Here is a 22345-nt window from a genome sequence, read left to right as displayed (position 1 = left end):
CAAGCATGCAGAAAGGAGGATAAGGATCAGATAACAGATCAAATGAAAAGAAAACATGGAACCAAGGAGAGAACAACGAGAGCAGTTCAAGACTGAAGTTCGGATGATTCAATGGAGCCGCTGAGCCTGAAGGTACAGAAACAGTCATCGTGAATGGACAAAAGATGCTGGGTGGGATGAATATGATTGTGGACATTGTAGTGGAAAATGTTTAATCAGTTAAGGCTTGTAATAAGATGATCTTTGCACAGAGAGGCATAGATATCTTAGCATAAGGAAGACACTTTTCTTTTCAACAGAACTGCATATAGGCTGCTTTGAGATGTGTCTGACAGTGGTTCTCAACCTTTTCTGGATCAGAGCCCACAGTGTTTCATGGCCCACCGATCTGACCACTGTCAGTCTGAACTACAGTAACACAGTACATTTATTGGTATCACTAATAATTAATATCAATGTATTTTCATTCCAATCTTAGTGTTTTGCCAATTATTTGAGGGCCCACTTGGAATATCCCCATGGCCCACCAGTGGGCCCCAGCCCACAGGTTGAGAACCACTGGTCTAGAATAGCATGGGACATCCAGTTCATAAAGGAGCCAATCTGGGAACCCATCGCCAAATAAAAAGGAAAAACAGCGCCCTCTGCTGTTTTTTACTTATTCACTTGGCTCTGGGCGGAGCTGAACGGACGACCCGTGCTCAGGGTTTTGGTCTGCCTTCAGCCTTTCCCTTCCGGTGGTGCGACTATGTTTTAATTCCCACTAACAATATTTCTCCACGGAACACTTAACACCATTTCTCCCAAAGAACATGGATCGTTTTGGTTACAAGCCCACTTGTTTCTATGATGAAAGAGCAATTTAAAATGTTACTAACTTTCCATGGTTTTGTCGGCTTCGAGGACGCTATTGTTAAATGAGTTTCGGTTTGTTTCCAGTGGGAAACGAACGGCCCACAAGTAAATCTCGGCCACTACATTTGATTGGGTAAAGCGCGGCCTGCTTCCTGATCTGATGGCACGCCCACTTGTAGCCAATGTGCACGAGTTGTCAACACGGCTACCGACAGATTCAAACGCAGAGCAGAATCTGTTCTTGAGAGATTATAAAGGAGCAAATTGGATCTCTAATGTATTGCTAATTCCAAAGACACTCCTGGAGGGAGACTAAAGCAGTCATTTGTTAAAGGCATCGAATTCTTACAGTGGATAGTATTCTACAAGCCGTGCATGGTGAAAGATATTTGTCAAATTAGATGCTCGGATAGGGTGTAGAGGTGGGAGAAAACTCTACCTGCAACCACACACTGTGGGCGCTATTGTTTTCAGTACATTTGTTTTGTGCACCCGAGGCTTACCATGAACTCCATGGCTTTTTGCTGTTTGCTGTGGTGTTTGCTGGGAGTGAACACAAGCTTGAACGGAGATGAAGTTCATATTTGGTTTTACAACAAACTGAGGGCTTAGATCACTGTGGTGTGGGTGATGGCTGATTTAAGCAGTCACACCTGGTCAGAGTCAAAGTAATTATACTCTTAGCTTCTACTTCATGGAAGTAGACTTGTGAGGTGCAAGATTCAAGCACATACATGCTTCGCCATACAGTCAAGCAATACTTTACTGTAGATATCTCAAGAATGCATTCAGAACATGCAAGTGTGGATGAAGGAGCTTCCTAAGATCTTAATGTCGTATCGCTCGCTTCAAGATCTGGACACACAAAATACTGTGTCCTAATACTAATGTCCTTGTGATGGCTGACTCAGCAGCCACACATAGACTATAATGTATGGTAACTCTTCCTTTTGGTTTATATATTTAGTGTGTTTATTTTAAGCTGGACATTATTAACAAGTTGAAATTACATAATTTATTGTTTGTTTTTCTATGAGTTTATTTGCATTTGATTTGACTGAGTTTTCTTTGAGTTACCAGTGCTGTGGGAGGGTGCTAACTGACATATATGGACATGATGGGCTGGCCAAAGCAATGGAGATCAGCTGCTCCAGATCTACAGCTAATCTGGAGAAATTGGACTGCACCACAGTCCCTCTGTACCATGGGGTGGGGCAGGGGTTTTGACTGTGTGTTTCAATGGTAGTCTTTGTCTTTTCCCCCTTTTGTATTAACAGTGGTCTGACCCGTCCCTATATTTCCACCTCCTGTGTTAATCTGGTTAGTTCAGTTTTCAGTTCAGTTGTGTTGTTCATTCCCGTTTTTCTGTTTAGTTATTTAGTTTAATTTCTTTTGTGTTGAGCACATTTGTTTTTGTTATCAAACCTTTGATTTGCAACAACGGAAAAAAGAAAAGAGAGAAAAAGAAATAAAAAAGAGAACAATATTTTAAAACCAGCAAAGTTTTCCCTGTGTCTCTCCTTCCGACCAACTCGGTCCCTGACAGTCCTTCTCAGCACAATATCTAACAACTCGAGCACATAACGCATAAATAAGGCTATAGTCCTTCTCACAGCAGCTGACCCCAATATGAATACAACCAAAGGCACTTTACGCCATGTGATGCCCTCCCCCCTTTCCCCCCAACTTTCCTGTCTAGGTTCAATGCCTTTACTATCTGAATAAAGCATAAAATGGCCAAATAAATCTATATAATGAACAAATGTGGTCTAATAACAGCATGGCTTCCATGTGTGGCCAAATAACAGCATGGCTTCCATAAAATGGCCGAAGAAATCTATAAAATGGACAAATGTGGTCTAATAACAGCATGGTTTCCATGTGTGTGGATCTCAGACTTTATGTTGCCAGTCTAACACGTCAGCACTATGATAGCAGTGCTATGACACCAAGAATATTAACAGTATGGGAAACACATGTGAAGAGTTTACAGTTTACCTCCTTGACCTAGTGGCAGCGCGAATTTTGATGCCGATCCATCGAGTGGTTGGTTGGCGAGATTCGCCCCGGATAGACACAGACAGACAGACAGACAGGCCCTCTTCTAGATGACTCAGCCACTACCGTGTCACACTCACAAAAAAACATCTGACAACTTATTTGAACTGGTGAAACACTGACGATGAGTCACTAGTTTGAGTCACTAGATGTCACAAACGTCAGAGACATGCTTGTTTGTTGACTTTGTTGTTCCTGGAACTGAAAAGGGACAAGCACAAGGTCAGACATTCAAAACAGAACTCGCAAAGCATTGTGATCCGCCGTTGTTAGAGGCTGTGTCTGTTCAGTTACAGAGCAAGAGAATCAGTTGACTAGACGTGGACGGTCATTAACCACTTAAGCCCAATTAAACATAGCAATGCAACACCTTGTGATGTTAAATTGTTGCATGTATTCAGTTTTCAGCTTCAACCCAGCTGATTGCTGTAGCACGACTTGGGTACTGATGGTAGGTGTGGTGCTCCACCTCAGCAATCCATCTCCCAGGGGTCTAGCACATTGTAACGGGGACAGACTCGGTTGATACTGACAATAAGCCCCTCCGACCAACTTACTTACTGTTGTTGAAGAATTGGAAAGATATTTGGGGATTTCCGTTCCTTATCCTACACAGGGGTGAAAACATAATAACGTGCCCATGCCTTCGGCCTGCCTGAGTTAATAAAAATACACATTGACAATAGTTGTAAAGATTGGGAGAATGAGGTTGGAAATGGAATATCATTGTTTGACCACAAATAAAGAACACGTTCGGACTGAGGATAAATGATTTCCCCACAACACAACCATCACTGTTTGCTGATCTTTCAATGTTTCTGTGTGTTGACATTGTTCGGGGCTGTGCCTGTGTCACAGTAACCTTCAGGGCAGTGCATCATGTCTCAAAATGTAATAACGAATGTTTTTGTCTGTTGCTTGTGCGTGTGCACACGCACACACCTTCTTACAGCTGACACAAGCTGAGACCCCTCACCCCCCCACACGCAAGCCCTATATACTTCTCGTAGGATGAGTAGCGGAAATAGACGATCTACAAGCTCATAACGCATTGCATCACACTTGTCAAGCTTGTCAATTGGTTATTTTCATTATCATTAAACCTTTTTACGACTAAACTATTACGACAATTTTTTATGATATAATGACACAGAAATGCAAGTTATGATGTTGTGAAGCATGATTAAAATGTTGTACAAACTCCAAACAGGCAAGTCCTCACACACCCCCTTGTGATCACCCCCCCCCCCCCCCCCCCCCCCAAGGAGGCCCGGACCGCCCCGGAAACACTGCAGCGTGACATCATCAATCTCTCTCTCTCTTTCCATTTCTCTGTGTGTTCCATGCATGTCGCTCCACCTCCCTAATGAACAGTAGAGGAACCGCCAATGCTACAAAACAACAGTGCCCAGGGATCAATTAAATGTAGTATACGTACATCAACGAAGGTGATAGCAAATTGTGTGTCTGTTTGTGTGCGTGTGGGGGGGGGGGGGGGCATGCATGCCAATTTGCATTTATTTGTGTACAGCCCTGCAGCCTACGGTGTGTTGGGTGCAACGTAAGAGCCAATTTACTTCTGAAACAACCATCCCCTGTGGAGTGGATGCTGAGGTGGAAGTATTAGTGTCTGTATATTAGGCCTATTAGAAAAGTACATTGTAAAGCATGAGAATTATTTGAACTCTGAGAGTTTACAAATGGAACCAATGGGTGCTACTGTATGAGCTTCGGGCAGTACTAGAATTGTTCACCAGTAGGCATATACCCGACACCAGATGTCCTACCTGACATCAGGGTCTACATTTCTCAACGGAAAAGTAGGGAGGCCACCTCCAACCACTGATGATATGATAGTTAATATACCCTACCATACAGATTGGATAAAATAACGTTTTAGTCATTGCATTTATTTTCAGATATCAGCTTAAACACTGTTAGAATTTCTCTCACTTTTTCTGACAAGATCAACGTTTTGATGTTCATCCGGGTAATTATTACTTTAATATGAACTCAGCTTTTCAGACATACTGTGTGTGGCAATCAAAACACGTTCATCCCCCTCACTACCACATCTCATGTAACCACTTATGAATCAAATACAGGGAATGGAATGGAAAAGTGTTTTCCGTAAAAGTTCTTGACACATACAATGCTTTTTTGTTTGAAATCAACGTGAATTATTTTGTTTACCAAGTGTGTGGGACCCCTGGGGGTCCCCAAACCCCCACTTTGAGAGCACTGTACACAGTGCATAGCATACTTGCATGTAAACTAAATTGCATGGCTGCTTGCACTCAACTCACTCAACCTTTACTGTACCTTTGATGTACTCTCTTTAAGCACATACACATACGTATAAGCACACACTCAGTGCAGCTGCTCCACACACAGCAAGAGAACACTGTGTTCTGATTAAGCAGGCAGTTTTGATATAGAAAAGAAAACTTCCTCATAGTGGAGGAGAGGAGATGACACATTGTCCTAAACAGTGTTGGAAACATTGTGTCGACACAAACTGGGCTGCTGTGAGTCAGATAATAACTGGGGCAACACTGAGGCCATGGCCATGAAGGGGACATTCTGAAGTAGTGTCATTAATAAAAGCTCCCTTCTATAGAACGATTGTCACAAAGTGAAGCAACCAGGAGGTGTAATGCAAGGGGCCCGATTCATACTTCGGCACACGTCAAAAATTGCTGATCTAAAGCGGGATGCGAGGCATTGTGAGCTTGTAGATCAGCTATTTCCGGACTGCGTCGTATGACGTAGCATAAATTAGACATAAGTAACAAACACGCGTTCAATCAGCAGGGTTTTGAATAAGCTGTAACTTTTATTGCACATTCCGGTTTGGTCTCGCAAACGACCTTTCGCCTTCTGAACTCGCCACCTTGGTCTCGACCAAACGCTCGAGAAGTAGGGGGACGAAAGTTGCCCCCGCGGGATGCTTGATCACGGGTCAGATCTGCACGATTCCACACCGAGTTTAGGAATTGCAGGGGAGGTTATACACTGACCCCCTGGACCCGTGTCCAAGCCAAGGGCAACTTCTGTCCTGGTCTGGACTTCGCGTTCCGTGACTGCATTTTACCCACGAGCCCCACTCGCTGTTCAGAACCAAGAGCCACCGGGGAAGGGGACAGCGGTGATGTCACAGAGGGTTCGAGGAGGTATTCCCTGGAGCGAGGGGGGGGGGGGGTCACCGTATTCCACTGAGGGGAGGGGACACTCCCCCGGAGAATCTTGAGGCTTTTGTCTGACACTCTGTCCTACTTTAGTTCCTGAAAGTCCCTCCCCTCTTCATAAACACGTCTACCACCCCCCCACCCCATCCCACGCCACACAAATACATAGGCTATCATTCATAGGTTTTTTTTGTTTTTGTATTTTCTTTTTTTCTGCGACAATACCTGCGACATGCTTCAAATCTTCATTTTGGCAAACCACAAATAAATTAAAACACAAACATTCATAGAACACAATATGACATTATTTAGGACGCTTTTGAAAAAAAAATTACATACATAATTAAAAAAAAAGAACAGAAGAAGCATTTTGCTGTTTTGTTTTTCCCCATATTTTTTTCTTACTTTTGTTTTGTAAAAAAAAAAAAAAAAAAGTTAAAATAAAATAAAAGATATAGCTATAGCTACCAATCACGTATCACATGCAGATATAATACAACATAATTCAATTCACCCAGTTAGTGTCTGCAAACTACAGATCTAAACTATATCACAAAATTATTTCTCTTGGAAACCAGCAAACACTCAAGTTTTCGAGATATTTTGTCTTATAATACGTCATTTTACAGCATCCTCTGCTCACTAGCCAATGGATCACTATACAATCAACCCTGAAATGACGAGCCAAAATTGCAAGAGCACTAACACACCTTTTACTTTGCCCATGATCACATACCAGATGGTGTGTGGGGTTGTTTTGCTCGCGGTGGGAGTGTTATACACACACATTCTAGACATTCAAACCCATACACACACGCACACTCATACACTTCAGCCGTATTTTATACTGCGTCGTACGATGGTGTCAGGATGCACACTTTGTGAGCTTGGAGAGCTGCTATTTTTGGAACGTTTTTGAGAATTTGTGAAAGTTGCCGGCGCCTATACTGACTTTCCCAAAATAGGGACACCGAGCTGAAAGTGGCTAAGGTTCCTGTCCCATCTTCAGCTGGGTGGCACAACAACCCTTTCCAGAATCAGGGTCGGAGCCGTCAAAAGCAGGCTACGCCTGGCTATTCCGGCAATCCAACCCACCAACCGTCCACCACCACTACAACCTTCCTTCTCGCAGGAGAGTGACAAATGCCAGCGCGGAGTAGGAGGCCTTGACATCCACTTCCTTCGTGCTCTCTAATGGCGCTCGGCTGAAATGTCAGACCAATTAGTAGCTCTCACTCTGACATTTAACTGGCAGCTAGCAAAAACAAACGCATCAGGACCACAGAGCGGATGAGCAGACAAAGAACACAAGCCAGCTGGCGTCCTATACGCATCCAACATGCTAATGTAGCTTCAGTGCTGAGCGTAGCGTTTACGTTAACATCGTTATGCGAATTGCGTGTGTGTTTTTGTGCGTGTGCCATTTGCATTCAAGTGTGTTGCGCAGTAATCGAGGCGAGTACGAAAATATTATCTGTGTGATCAGCCGTTCGGCATCCCGGCTGACATTTCAAGGCAGCCTAGACATCAAAGCTACCGCACTTCTCCCCAACCTCTTTGTGCGTCTACTCTTTCGTCTCTCTCTCTCTCTCTCCCTCCCTGCTATCGCCATCTCTCTCTCTCTCTCTTCCTCTATTTTTCTTTCACTCTCGACAGACATCAATCAGGAGAGCGCTGAAGCACCACTCCTTCGACGGCGATGACAGAGCCGCGCTCGTTTAAAGGACCACTCTATCCGTGTCAGCAATCTGCTCCTGTCCGTCTTCATTGCAGCTGCAGGGGGGCGTGCGTGTGCGCGTGAACGTGACGTATGCGCGCGCACGTGACGTGTGCATGCCGCTTACTCAGACCCTGCATTTTGTAAGTCTCTCCGGATAAGAGCATCGGCTAAGTGCCTGAATTGTAAATTGTGAATGGCAATCGTGTGTGTCCACCAAGCAAGATATGTGTTTGTTTTGGAGAACAGTTAGATGTCCAGCAAGCAGAACAGAGTACCGCAGGCACTTCTGTCCTTTTAGTTGTTAATTAATTGGATTGGAGAAAGGCGAGGCCTGTGCACACAGCAGACACGCTCACACAATAAATAAGATGACACACACAACAAGACGACGCAACAACACGGATGGTGCAAGGTGCAACCTTCACAACAACACTGCCCATGGGCCTCACAACTTATTCACTGTACAGCTTTTTCTTTTTTCCTCTGGTTAAAGGGTCACATCCCTCATACTAGCTCATTACACACACACACACACAAACAAATGCGCGCGTGGGCATACGCACACACGCACGCACGCACACACACACACACACACACACACACACACACACACACACACACACACACACACACACACACACACACACACACACACACACACACACACACACACACACACACACACACACATACACACTCACACACACTGAGGCTTGGCCATCGGCTATACCATCTGGTATCTAAATCATGGGAATTACAAGTCGTTTTCCTCTCCTGCACACATGATAATATGAGAGGAGAGAGCGAGAGAAAGGACAGAAAGAGCGAGATACAAGAGAGAGAGAGAGAGAGAGAGAGAGAGAGAGAGAGAGAGAGAATGATGATTGACTGTCGTTCTATTTATCATACATTGTCTGCATGAAGCAAACTCGTGATATATATATATATTTCAATCAATATCCATCTACAACAGTGAGCTCTAAATTTAGCCACGAGAGAGACAGATTGAAAAATGAGAGAGACAAAATAAGCGAGCGAGCGAGAGAGAAAAAGAGAGAGAGAAAGAGAGAGAGAGAGAGAGAGAGAGAGAGAGAGAGAGAGCACAGCTCCGCATAAATTACAATCTTCATGTTGCATTGAACTGTGAACAACAGCACAGTCGAAGGGAATGAAGAAAGGGAAAAGAAATAGCAAATGAGTGAGCATAAACGCCAGTGCGCTGCCCGTCTATTAAACATTAACGGCTTCATTTATATGTAAATGATCCGACAGCCCGTGAGACGATGGAAAAGGTAATGGTGGATCAGTGCGATGTCATCAGCATATTGTCGCCGTCGTGCTGAAACCTTGTATCTCCATATTTCGTCCTTTCATGTTTTTTTCTTTTTCTTTTCATTACGTAATGCCCTATTTCACACTCAGAATTTCCACCTGTAATGACATGCCCAAAATAGGGACGCAAGGTTGAAAGTGGTTAAGTCTGTCCGGTTTTGGACATACAAGGCTTCCGCACAACATCTACAATACACAGGAATGAGACAGAGGGGGGGAGGGGGGGGGGGGGGGGGGTAGAGGGGAGAAATAAAGGGAGGACAGAGGAGTGTGTGTGTTGGGCAGGGGGGTTGGGGGGGGCATTTTTGAGTCTTGTCCATTCAGTAGTCTTTCATGCGGGCCCAGCGGAGTCCCACACGCGGTGCCCCGTGTCCCTTTGCACGTGCGTGCGTTTACATGCACCTGAAATCCAATCCCAGTAACCCACACTCCGAGGCACGCACTCTCGGCGGGCAGGTTGTCCCGGCGACGCACGCACACACACACACACACACACACACACACACACACACACACACAAACACACACCTCCCTCTCGAGACTCTGCAACTCCTGCTGAGGTTTCCCCGCGGGGGGTAAATCTCTCAGGGAGAGATGAGAGAGGCGGGGATGAAACGAGAAGCGTCGCTTCTGGAGGACGAGTGACGATGACAGCGAATGTTCACTCTTCAAGAGTCTTTTTTTTTTCTCTTCTTCTTTTCTTTAGGTGACATGAGAAACAAAAAAACAAAAGAAAACTAAACGAAAAGCACCCTCGGGGTGAAACGTAAGGGGTGAAGTTGAGTTAGCGTGACATGTTTTCCGCGTCGGGGCTAGCCGGGCCGTGTCCGGCTAGCCCCGGGGGTCTGGATCCGGACCCTCAGCCGTCTGACACGGGAGGAGACACCCAGCCGTACTTCTCATGGGTCTTCACCAGGGATTTGAAGGTGGCCTCCGCCTCCTTGCGGCTGAACGCCTTCTTGGACTTCCCTGCTTTTCTACAAATTCGTCCCTGTGCAGAGAGAGAGAGAGAGAGAGAGAGAGAGAGAGAGAGAGAGATATGTTATGACACACCGCTGGTTGACCAATACAAACAGCCATAGCCTCTGGCAACAGCACCCCCCATTAGGAAATGGCTTAGCGAAAATTGCGAAAAATTGCCTATCAGCAAGCTCACTGTGCGTCACACAATGACCTCTCTTTTCCAATTTGCCCTCCTGCGGACCAAGATTTGATAAATGTTTGTGGCCAGTAAGGCCTTTTAGAGCAATAGGGGCCGTGTCCACAGAGAACGCCTGTTCAAACCTATCAACCATTGAGATGCTAGTTATGATTCAATGTCGGGTTGTAAATTATTGGGTTGTCACATACAATCAGGAGGATCAAATGACTGGCGCTCCTTTCCAAAAGTTGAGCTGTTTCCAGATTGAAGCGTCCAGGCCGCTGCACAAAAAAACACCGGCTGTCGGAAGCACAATGGTCAGCGCTGGGATGGGAAGCGCACCAGCGTGTCTTTACCATATAAATACATAGAAGACTGGCATTGCCAACTCAAACAGCATTCTATGTGGACACATCCCCATACAGTCTATCAGAAGTGAAAACATACCCTTCAGCGCACAAGGCAGTAAGTAAATGAGTATGAACTCTACAACAACTTATTACAGTAAATGAAGAATGCAGATACTAGTATTGTGATTATTACACGGCTTGGTTGAATGCTCGATTCTGATTGGGCATTCATTGAATTTTACTGCTCATTCGCAACACCAGTGGTAAATGTACAATCTAATGGACTCTTTCTCTTCGCGTCAGGGTCCTACATCAGCCTGTCAGGGTTTAGTTCTCAATAATGACCGCCTCACAGTTCATTATCATTCACATAAATGAACTATTACCCTCTTGTGACTGGAGCAAAATGCATTGCATCCAGAACACTATAGTATTCTGAGAGAAGGTGCAAGGTGAAAGCCACGTTCTCTTCTGCACACACTGGGGCTAATACAATGCAGTGAAAAACAAAGACACAAAAAACAAAATAAGTGTGGGCGTCTTTGTGTGACGATAAAGCTGCTTGTTCTTATGCTGGCAGCAGCATCAGATGGCGCAGAGACTCCAGGGCAAGACAGGTGGGAGGATGAACCAAACAGCATTGTTTTAAAGTAGAGAATTATTGAGACGTGTGGCCGTGACACGGAACCGTGACAAACATGCGATTCACGGGTGAGAGTGTTGCTGGATTTCTAATAGCGCTGCTTGACTTGAACGAAAATCCGTAATAGTATTTTAGAGGCCAATTGCTTACAAAGAGAAGGGCACACACAGCACACACACACACACGCACGCACACGCACGCATGCATGCATATGGAAGCCAGACAGGCTGGCTAGCAGACTATATCAGCAGCCGGTAAACCAATTGTCTGTCACTCTCACTTCAACCACATTAAACGGTATAATCCCCTAAATTAGGCTCTTGTGTATGTGGCTGAACATCTGCGTTCAAAAGAATTGTTCACACACTTGTTCTTACAAAAGGAGATTAAAAAGCCTCGCTTTGCATTACTGCAGTGGGCTGCTGTGACTGCCTAATAGGGGGCATGCTGCTGTAGAAAGGCACAACACCACTGTATTTTCGAAAATCTCTGTGCGAGAGCAGTTTTAGGCCTACTGCAAAAAAAAAAAAAAAGTAGAATTGGCACCTCCACAGGGGCATCTGAAGCATCATTTTAGGCCTTGTGGTATTAAAACCCCCTTTAACCTTATATACTTTGGGTATATATACTATGGGTTCCCCATGGCTTTATACTAGGTCCGCTCCTTTTTTGAATCTACACCAAATCTACAAGCTCACGAGACAACGCTTCGCATTGCAGTGTGTTGTGAGCTTGTAGATTGGCTATTTTCGTCAAATGTTCACCCCAGAATAGGGATAATAGGTTTCATGCGGTTAAAAATAAAACTAATGAGACTCCTCTAGGTGGGGTGGGGAACCCCTCCAGGCAGCGGGGACCACTACAACTATTCCACAATAAGACACAACTGTCCCCTATCGATGAATCCCCTCAAGTGGTCGTTATTGTAATGATCTGTCTCCCTGTTTTGTCTTTTATTTTAATTTATTATTTTATTTTGTAGTAACATTTTCTTGTGTGTCCTGGTTTTAAAGCTGTGTTCCTTTCATTTTGTAGTAGCCTAATGTTCTAGTGAACATTAGGCTACTACAAAATAAAAGGAGCTCTAGTATCTAGTGCGTTTCATGTTGTCCTTGTAGCTATTACCTGTCCGTACTCCAGTTTCATCTGTCTGTCATTCTCCTCCAGCCAATTAGCCTGTGCTAATTGTTAATCTTGTTCGCTGGTGGCCTGTTTGTACCAGCCAATCATGTTGATTGTCCATTACATTCACCTGTGTCTTGCTAGCCCTTGTGCCTTTTAAAGCCCTGTCTCTGTCGGTTTGTTAGATGTAATGGGCTGTTGATATTAGCCTGTTTCCGGAAGCGCGTTTGTGCCAGCCTGTTTATGTAGTTAGTTCTGAGGATGAGGTTGCACCTGCTCTCAGCCTGTTGTCGGGTAAACTCATTTTTGCCCGACAATTCCTGCCTGCTTATTACTGCACTTGGGTCCAGCTTCTGAATCCTGACAGTTAAACCTTCACATTCTCTATTTAGGCCCCTTCGTTCCAGATGACCCTCAGACTAACCTGATTCATTAATTTGTTACTACTTTTGTACGCCGTCTGTCGCTGTGTGTGCATCTCAGGAATGTTTATGGTAATTCAAAATTGTCTGCCCCCATTCTGTCTTGAGTGTTATAATATTACAATACACGGTTTCAATACTGTCAGCATGTCACAATAGAAAGGAATTGTGAGGCTTAAATGGAGAGGAGGTGACACTGTAATACTGAGCGAGCTGGTGAGCAGGGTTACAGTTTCCATCCCTTTAACAACTTTGGCCTAATTTCAGCATGGCATCTAGTGACGCTAACCCTCGCCCTGGTTTCCACTCTCTCCCTTTTTCACGGGCGGTCAAACGCCTGTGGCACTCAGTTTACACACACACACACACACACACACACACACACACACACACACACACACACACACACACACACACACACACACACACACACACACACACACACACACACACAGCACCACAATACAAATAAGGTATTTTGTGTGTTTTATCCCTTTGACAGATATGTAAAAATATGTGTTCATAAGTTTTTATCAAAACCATCAATCAAAACAAACAGCCTGAGTGATGAATGGGGGGACGGGGGACGGACGGTCGACAATGATTGATAGTTAGGAACCACGGAACCTTAACAGTCTTTAACTTTTGAGTGTACAAATGGAACCAACACTTACGAATCCATTCTGTTCCATTTGTACACTCTCAGAGTTAACACTGAGGATTTTACTGCATAGATTGAGGTCCAAGAGATAAAAGTCAAAATCAAATGGTGGTCCGTGGCCAAATGCATTTCAAACTAGGGGTCCTTGAAATTAAAAAGGCTGAGAATCACTGCACTAAAAACATAGATCCTGAAATCAGGCTGGAGGGAAATCCCACAAAGTGTTGCAAAAAAACTGCACTGCACCTATCAAAAGATGATAAGAATTGATAACATAGACAGCCATAATTGAAAACTTGAGCAACCCTCCAACCCTCGATAATATCACTATGACGTGTCATTGAGATGCAATACATCATACATTATCTCCATAGACATGTCATGTAATATCTATGATGATCTCTGCATATCTTAACATTCTGCCATATGGTTGCTGTCACCATCTCAAAATGGCTTGCATCTTGGAAATGGATTATATGGTTGATTGATACCATCTAGGGAGTGGCTATGAACAGGATGTACCACTACTGCCAAACAAGTACACACAGTTTCTTATTTTTATTTGGACTATGATTGTGGTATGGGGGGCTCACTGTTTCCACTGAAAATGAATTGGTTCAGAACCCTAAAAGTTGGTTCGGAACTGGAACCAAAAAATACCAAAGTGGGCATGTCACTTTTCTACAGGTTGCAGATGCGATATAAACAATGGCAAAAGCAAGCGAAAAATCATCACTAAAAAATGTTTTAAAAAAAAGAGAAACTGTAAGCTATTGACAATTGAATTTCCCGCATGAAATGGTCACTTAGACCGGTCACATTCAACACATTGCTGGCCAGGCCTGGAATCGAACCTGGGGTAACTGGAGGGGCAACTGGATACTCCTGTTCCCCAGGCGGGTTCTCTAACCATTCAGCCATGCCACCCCCAATTTCAATAGTTCTGATTAAAACTGGTGGAAACGCAAGCTGGTCCGTGGCCAGTTCCATGAAAGCACCAAGATTCCAAGAATCTAGAACTAAGGTTCTTTTGGCGGAAAATGGGCCTGTGAGAGACAACAAGGTGTAACACACACACACACACACACACACACACACACACACACACACACACACACACACACACACACACACACACACACACACACACACACACACACACACACACACACACACACACACAGGATGAGTGTGTGCTCAAGGCCTATATGCAGTGCCATGTCAGTGTTTATCTGTCTCAGCTAAGCGCTTCGGCTCTTTGAAGAGGGACACACTTGTGTAAAGTGGCTGCTGGGTAATCTTGTGAATGGAGATCAGTCAATGGGCGGGGAGGGGAACCCAGTGCATGTATGTTGGGAAGTAGCTCTGGGCTGGCGGTGGATTGCGTAATGTCAGACATGTACGGGGGAGGGGGGAGTGGGGGCAAATGGGTAAACATACTAGGATCAATGGCGTGACCATAATATGGCCCTCAGGATAGTACTGTACATGGTTGGGGTTAGCGTTTGTGCGTAAGATCATTTAAGGCTTCTGCGCATGTTAACTGTTTAGATGCTGCTGTCCAGTCAGCACGGCTGCAATGCACAATATTACTTACTTAATAAATCAAAACATGGAGGGTCGCACTCAGAGATAAAAGTCTCTTTATTATTCCTTATGCCACAAGATGACAAGATGACAGATGTTTCAGGTATCCAGCCTTCATCAGTCTGGATAGCCTAAGAGTCTGTCATCTTGTCATCTTGAGGCATACAGAACAATAGAGAATATGGACTTTTATTTCTGAGTGCGACACTCCATGTTTCGATTTATCAAACAGTTTATTTGGACAACGCACCAGAGTGGTCAGAGCATGGTGGTAGAGTTAAGTTTGTTCAAGATTACTTACTTAAAATTACACATTGGTTCTAATCTTACCTGCTTGTTGCCTATTTTGGCAGATGCCTATGCATACTACAGATATACAGTATGTTGGTTTACTTGTTCAGATATGTTATTTAGATTTATTTTGGCTTGACCACAAATGCTATGAATGTTATTCAGATAGCATGTTCATGTTGTTTACAGTCTAAGCGAAACATAGGTTTTGATGTAGTTACTTTGAAGCACTAAGCTGTTTTCTTTGCACTCTACTTAAGTGACCATTTACCTTGTAGTTTGTTGGCTAGGTTTCATTCCATTTAGTTTACTCTGATGTCGCACTTGTAAGTCACTCTGGACGAGAGCGTCTGCTAAACGGTAAATGTCAGAGTCCCTAAATGGAAGAGTTTAGGGACAGTTTTCAACAGTGGCATGGCCACAAGAGTGGTGTTGGTGACTTCTGTCGTTAAGTGCTATCCACTTTAAATGACACCTGATTATTTGCTCTGTCCCTGCAGTGAGAGCAGAGTGCGGTGTCTCAAGGTTGAGGCTGCTATGTGTTTGTGTTCCTGTTGTCATGGTCATCAGACTGCGTTTGAAGCTTTCTCTCCAAGCATTGATGATAAAAAAAAAACAGGCAAAAGAGATTTTTTTACGCTAATTGATAATAGCTGATCTACATCTGCTGATCCTGATCCGAGCTTCTAGATATATATTTTTGAAAAATTGTGAAAATATTTTAATAATAACATTTTAATTGAAATGTTTCAAGTAACAAAACAAGTCTTTTATGGTGGTCACTGGCACAACATATCTACAGATGTGAGTCTACGGCTGAATACATATCAGTTTGGGGGTCCTTGACATGAAAATGTAGAACCACAGGTATAAGTGTACAGGTATAAGTGTAGGCTACTCTCCTCTCCGCCGAGGTGCGTTTGTGTTTTTTGAACATGTGTATACACGCACATACACATGGCGACGCGTTCAATATGTGTGTTCATGTTCGCCCCTACATCAGCTCACCTGTTTGTCACTCTGCACATCCACTCACACTAAAAATAGAGGCAGCTTCTAAGCAAGCCGCCTCCATGTTGACACAGGGAGCCAGTGTGAAAGAACATAATCTATATTTATATATGAATATCTATATGTATACTATTGTAAAGCCTTGTGTTCTATGAAGGCTTGTTTGTCATTGCACAATGCAGGGGAGACCGGTAAATCAGCCAGACAATCAGGGCATGTATGCACAAGCCCTGAATGTGCGCACACACACAAATTCATGCACACACACACACACACACACACATTCATGCACAGACAGGCACACACACACACACACACACACACACACACACACACACACACACACACACACACACACACACACACACACACACACACACACACACACACACACACACACACACACACACACACACACACACGTGCACACAATTAATCAATATTGCTTCCATTAGTAAGCTACAGAGGGAAGACACTGCACTATAATTAGGAAGCACTGCAGAGCAGCAAGCTCATCACCCCAAGCAACAAATCTAGATAAACACATGGTGTTAGGGAGCTATTTTAGAGGGGGATGGAACACTGTTTTTTTTTTTTTAAATATGTATGGAGAAACCATTTTTCATCATATGAACCATGAAGTTTGAACAAATAATTCATACACTGACAGATCAGTGGGTCTCAACCTGTGGGCCAGGGCCCACTGGTGGGCTGTGAGGATATTGCAAGTGGGCCTCCAAATATTTTGCAAAACACTAAGATTTTCAAGATAATATAACATTCATTCGTTCACAATCGATTGACACGAACATAAAAAATAAACATGCTCCCTCTGAAAATTGCGGCTGCCATGTTAAGTGGTCGGATGGGTGGACTGCGAACACTTTTGTGGGCCCTGATCCAGAAAAGGTTGAGAGCCACTATCATAGGTAAACATGTTTCTGGACTCTTGGCCCCCTCTGTCAGATGCATGAGGACAAAAGAGTGATGTTCAGTTACATCATCACATCACTGAAAGGAGGGAAAAAAGCACTTTGAGTCTTTGGTGGTGGTGTTTGGGGGGAGGGGGGTTCCGGTGAGTTTACATAATGCATAATATTTCCTGCCATAAGGCTGTCATAACAGTGACGTCAAAGGGTACAGAGCGGAATGCAGGCGAATAGAAAATATCATTGCTTATGCATTATGAGATACCGGGCTATTCTGGATGTAGTTAAAACAGGTAATTAGGGTTGCTATAAAATGATAACATCCCAAAGTGTGAGTTTACAAATAAATCCATCGGAATTGCAATTCATTGCTGCAGCTGGTGCAGTGCACTGGGAACGTGAAATACAGATTTAACAGGATTACATAATATGGTCAGCTATGGGCGGCTGGTACCAGCTGACTACATTTATTTATCTGTCCATCTACACATCCCTCCAAGAGATATGATAGGACAAAGGATAAGGTTTCTATTAAGGATAAAGGCTGCCTGCTAAAGCTTTTGAATAGCTGAATGGTTTACCTATATTATACTAAAAAAGACCAACTACAGTATATAACCGTTTGGATGTTGTGGAATTGTATGATAAATGTAATTTCATGGAAGCCATGATTTAAATCAAATGATGTCACTTGGAACAGATAGATAATAATAATAATGAGAGCAAGAGGAGGACCTTGTATCAAGCAGCTACTGTGTGTTCATTCCATGAAATGGCCGCCGAAAATGTCACATAAAAAGTAATATCTAAGACCAGGACGTTCCCTATACAGGAAGGCCTTGGCCTCCAGCATTAAGACACACAGCAGCACTCAATTCAGGGCAGATCTAGACAGATGTAACTATACACCTATTGCGTAAAGCGGTTATAGCGCATTAATAACGCATAATGCTGACATGGCATTGGGTGTCAAATGACAAACGCTCTCATTCAGAGCATGTTGTGTTTCAAAACATCAATTCACAGGGCGATTCATTGAATTATGACAGGGGTCTTCAACGTTTTTATTTTTCAGGCCAAGAACCCCTTATAGCTAAGAGAGATGAAGCAGGGACCTCCTCTATATTTATACTGTATAAAATTGTGTTTCAGATTCAAATTGTTTTGTTTTTTTTACTTGGTCTGCTCTTTTTTCTACACCTATACCTCTTTGCCAAAAATAGCCGATCTACAAGCTCACAATGCAGATCTGCCATTGTTGGCTAAAGTTCTCCTCAGAAATTGAATGCTATAGGTTCAAGTGGTTATTGTAAAAAAATGTTTATCATATCACACAAAGATTTGGTGCCCCCCCCCCCCCCCCACACCTGTAGTAAGGACCCCTCCCGGGCCATCTGTTGAAGACCCCTGGATTATGATGAAGACAGAAAAAAAACAGAAAAGCCCTCTGACTCACCTGTCCTTTTACCAGGCTTGCGGCAAACTGCCTCATCACGGCCTCCACCGTGTAGGCGCTGGACCACCCGCGGGGGGTCAACAGCTCCATGCATATGGCCCCGCCGTCCAGCACGTAGCCGTTCTCCAGCCGCGGGGTCAGCACCCGCATGAAGGGCGGCGAGAAGGGGAAGTTGTCCGGGAAGGAGACGTTGAGCAGGATGAACTCGGTGTTGGTCTCCTTCATGTCCTGCCACAGCGCCGAGTCCTTGTCCACCTGGTGCAGCTTGACGTTCCAGTCGAACAGGTTGTCGTCGACCAGCTCCACGGTGATGAAGTGGTCGCCGAGCCGCCGGATCTCCTGCAGCTCCTTCATGAGCCTCCGCGTCCGGACCTGGGTGCAGTGCTGCCGGTGGGGAGGCGCGAGAGGTGGTATCGAGGCGCCGGTGGTCGCTTTATTCCCCCCAATCACACCCCCGACCCCCGCCGTGTGCTGCTGCTGCTTGTCCTTGGTGTCCTTGGTGTCCTTGTGCTTGTCCTTATCCTTACCGGACGGCTTGTCCTTGTCCTTATGCTGGTCCAGTTTCCTCGCCTTGATCTCGGGGGTGCTCAGGATGTTGTTGGTGTCGTTGTTGCTGGTCTGACAGTGCTTGGCGTTGTTGTTCTTCTGGTGCGTTCCTAGCCCTTTAGTCCCTTTCAGCGAGCCCTGGTGGTGCTTTGGGTCCTCCGTGTCCCGGTCGTGCAGGCGGATCAGACCGATCTTCCGCAGTAGGGTGGCCATTCTCTATTTTCCGCCGGAGCGAAGATGCACCGCCGTTCGTGGAGCCCCTTAATTGTGCCGCAATCCCCGTCCGTTATAAACTGCCGCAGCCTTTGAGATGAAGACAACCGCTAGTGTCTCTCTCAGTGCAGCATCTTGATAAGGATCGGCTAAAAAAGAACCACATAAAGAAAATAAAAAATAAGAGAAATGGGCAAATGTTATCAATTATAGCATATTGATGTGGGCTATAATAAGAGATTAAAGCACGATTTCTCAAAACAGACAGACGGTTGTCTTTTTTTTTTTTGAGCCAACACAGTAAAATCTTCAGTGTTGATTTTATCCGTTGTGTCGTTTGTAACACCGAGAGTGTAGAAATGTAGCTAACCAACGGGTCCATTTGGTTACATTTGTACACCCTCAGCGTTAAATGAACGCAGAGGAAATTTAGCCTATATTATAGCCTGTGAACGTATCGGCTGACTGCAGCAGCAGCGATCGGATACGTGCGCTTTTCATTGAAACGGGTTCCAGTGAGACAAGACAGTACACATAAAATATGTAACATAACAGCTTTTATATAATTAGATTCTACACACACTTACCTGAGACAGTCGATGCTTATCTCCGCTTTTTTGCTGTGAGTGAGTGAGAGTCTGTCTGGCACGGAATTGTGTGGTGAAATAGAATCCAACAGAGACGCTCCGGCTGGTCGGGTTGGTTATTAGTGTGGGACCTGCAGAGGAATAAAATGCCTCTGATTCCTGCGGCAGCGACACAACAAGACAAGAAGCCCGTTAATGTGTGTGTGTTGGACGGACCCACAATCCTCCAGATTAATCCTCTCTTCCCTTCTATTCCTCCTGACCGACGCGATCACCCTTGTCGAAGTCCTAGGTTTTGCTTCCGTCGGATGATGCCTACCTGGCCTGAATGAGTAATGACGGCTCAAACCAGATAGACCAGACCCAGGGCCAGGACGACAAGTGAGAAAAAAGAAAAAGTGGGCTGGGACTCTCCACGTCATAGCTAAGCAAGCGGCTCAATACACCCTCCCCCTTCCTCTGTTAATCACACATTTGAGTACATCCTACATGGCTATTCTGGGACTGGGTAGGAGGATTCTACAGGCCATGACTGAATTAATAAAAGCATTCATTAATTAATAATAGATAATAACAGATTAATAATACGCCTAATATACTTTTTAATTAATTAACTGAGAAACACACACACGCGCGCGCACGCACGCACGCACGCACGCAGGCACGCACGCACACACACACACACACACACACACACACACACACACACACACACACACACACACACACACACACACACACACACACAGAGAGGCCTAGATAATAACCTATGGAGTTTCATTGTGGTCTGTGGTAAAAAAAAACAAAAAAACTATTGCAGACAATCTATTCATCATCTATTATTGTATATTATTGTATTCAAATGTCTTGATGAATTCGATACACAGGACCACAATGGAAACAAGCCCTATAGGGCTTTTTGTGTTATCCTTTGGCTTTTAGCATCATTGTATAATTGGACCGCACTGTACTATTTGCAAACTGTTAATAAAGTATTCAATCAATCAATCAATCAATCAATCAATCAATCAATCTATTCAAAACATTCAACTTCTACTGCAATAATAATAATACAAATAAATAATAATTTTCATTATTTATTTATTATCATTATTTTAGCCTGGTAAACTGTTGCTAGTTATTGTTTTACTAGTTTTCCCATTTTCTTGAATAAATATATGTATAAATATAAATATAAGATAATTACTTACTTATATATCAAAATAAACAGTAATTCAATCACACCGTTATTATGACACAGTATATGTGATCTTGCTGCATCAAACATGAGGTGGACGTGGGCAAATACTGCGGCATGGTCATGCTGGACCTACGAAAGGCATTTGACAACGTAAATCACTCTAGATTGATTGATAAGCTAAAAGCAATCGGTTTTGATAGCACATCAGTGAACTGGATGCAATCCTATCTGAAGGGGAGAGAACAGGTGGTGGAGGTGAACGGATCCCCCCCCACCCTCCGAATGAGCTGTGGCGTTCCGCAAGGAAGCATACTAGGGCCTTTACTGTTAGTAACATATGTAAACAGCTTGTGACTGCAATTTGTTCTTGTTCGCGGATTACTCGGCTCTACTGGTCTCGGACAAGGACAAATTGCAGGTCGAAAAAACCCTTAGCTTTGAACTCAGTAAAATCTGCACCTGGCTCCCTGATAACAAACTATCATTACACCTGGGTAAAACTGAATCTTTGGGTCTAAAATAAACCTCTGCAAGGCCGATGGCTTCACAGTAAAGGTGGGTGATGATGTTATCACAAGAAAAGAGGAAATTACCTACCTGGGTTGTATTTTAGAGGCAAATCTTTCCAGTGAAAAAATTGCAACTAAAGTAATCAAAAAAGTCAACCAAAGATCAAGATGTTTGTACAGGATCTCCTCACTGGTCAGTAGGAATACATTGATGACTATAGCAGGAGCACTCATCCAATGTCACTTCACTATGCATGCACCATGGTACCATAGCACCACAAATGCATTAAAAACAATTCTCCAGACATCCCAAAACTGGTCAGGCTACTGCTTTTGGCTGACAACCCAACCCCTGCTCATTTTGCTAGGGTGGAATGGCTCAGGGTAGAGGAAGAGGACATAGTACAGAACAAGGGAGGGGATAAAGTCCTTCTACTGCTATGCCACCAAAATGTGGAATGCTCTAACCAACAGTCATTAAAAACAAGTGTAAATCCTTACTCTCCTTCAAAATCGTTCTAAA

General features: G+C 44.1%; 1 protein-coding gene across 1 annotated transcript; it reads right to left on the bottom strand.

Moving 5' to 3' along the window:
* Positions 1-6388: 6388 nt before the first annotated feature.
* On the bottom strand, positions 6389-20440 carry ube2ql1 (ubiquitin conjugating enzyme E2 QL1). Its single transcript, XM_084079686.1, has 3 exons — positions 20113-20440; positions 18767-19674; positions 6389-10144 (listed from the first exon to the last, which is right to left on the bottom strand). Exons 2-3 carry the CDS (start codon positions 19523-19525, stop codon positions 10013-10015), a joined length of 891 nt encoding a protein of 296 aa, XP_083935812.1. The 5' UTR covers positions 19526-19674; positions 20113-20440; the 3' UTR covers positions 6389-10012.
* Between the last annotated feature and the right edge of the window lie 1905 nt (positions 20441-22345).

Source organism: Gymnoscopelus microlampas (assembly GCF_963454915.1).
Source record: "Gymnoscopelus microlampas genome assembly, chromosome: 15".
NCBI classification, from domain to species: domain Eukaryota; kingdom Metazoa; phylum Chordata; class Actinopteri; order Myctophiformes; family Myctophidae; genus Gymnoscopelus; species Gymnoscopelus microlampas.
The sequence above is the reverse complement of the archived record's forward strand: the minus strand, read 5'-3'. Positions and strand labels throughout refer to the sequence as shown.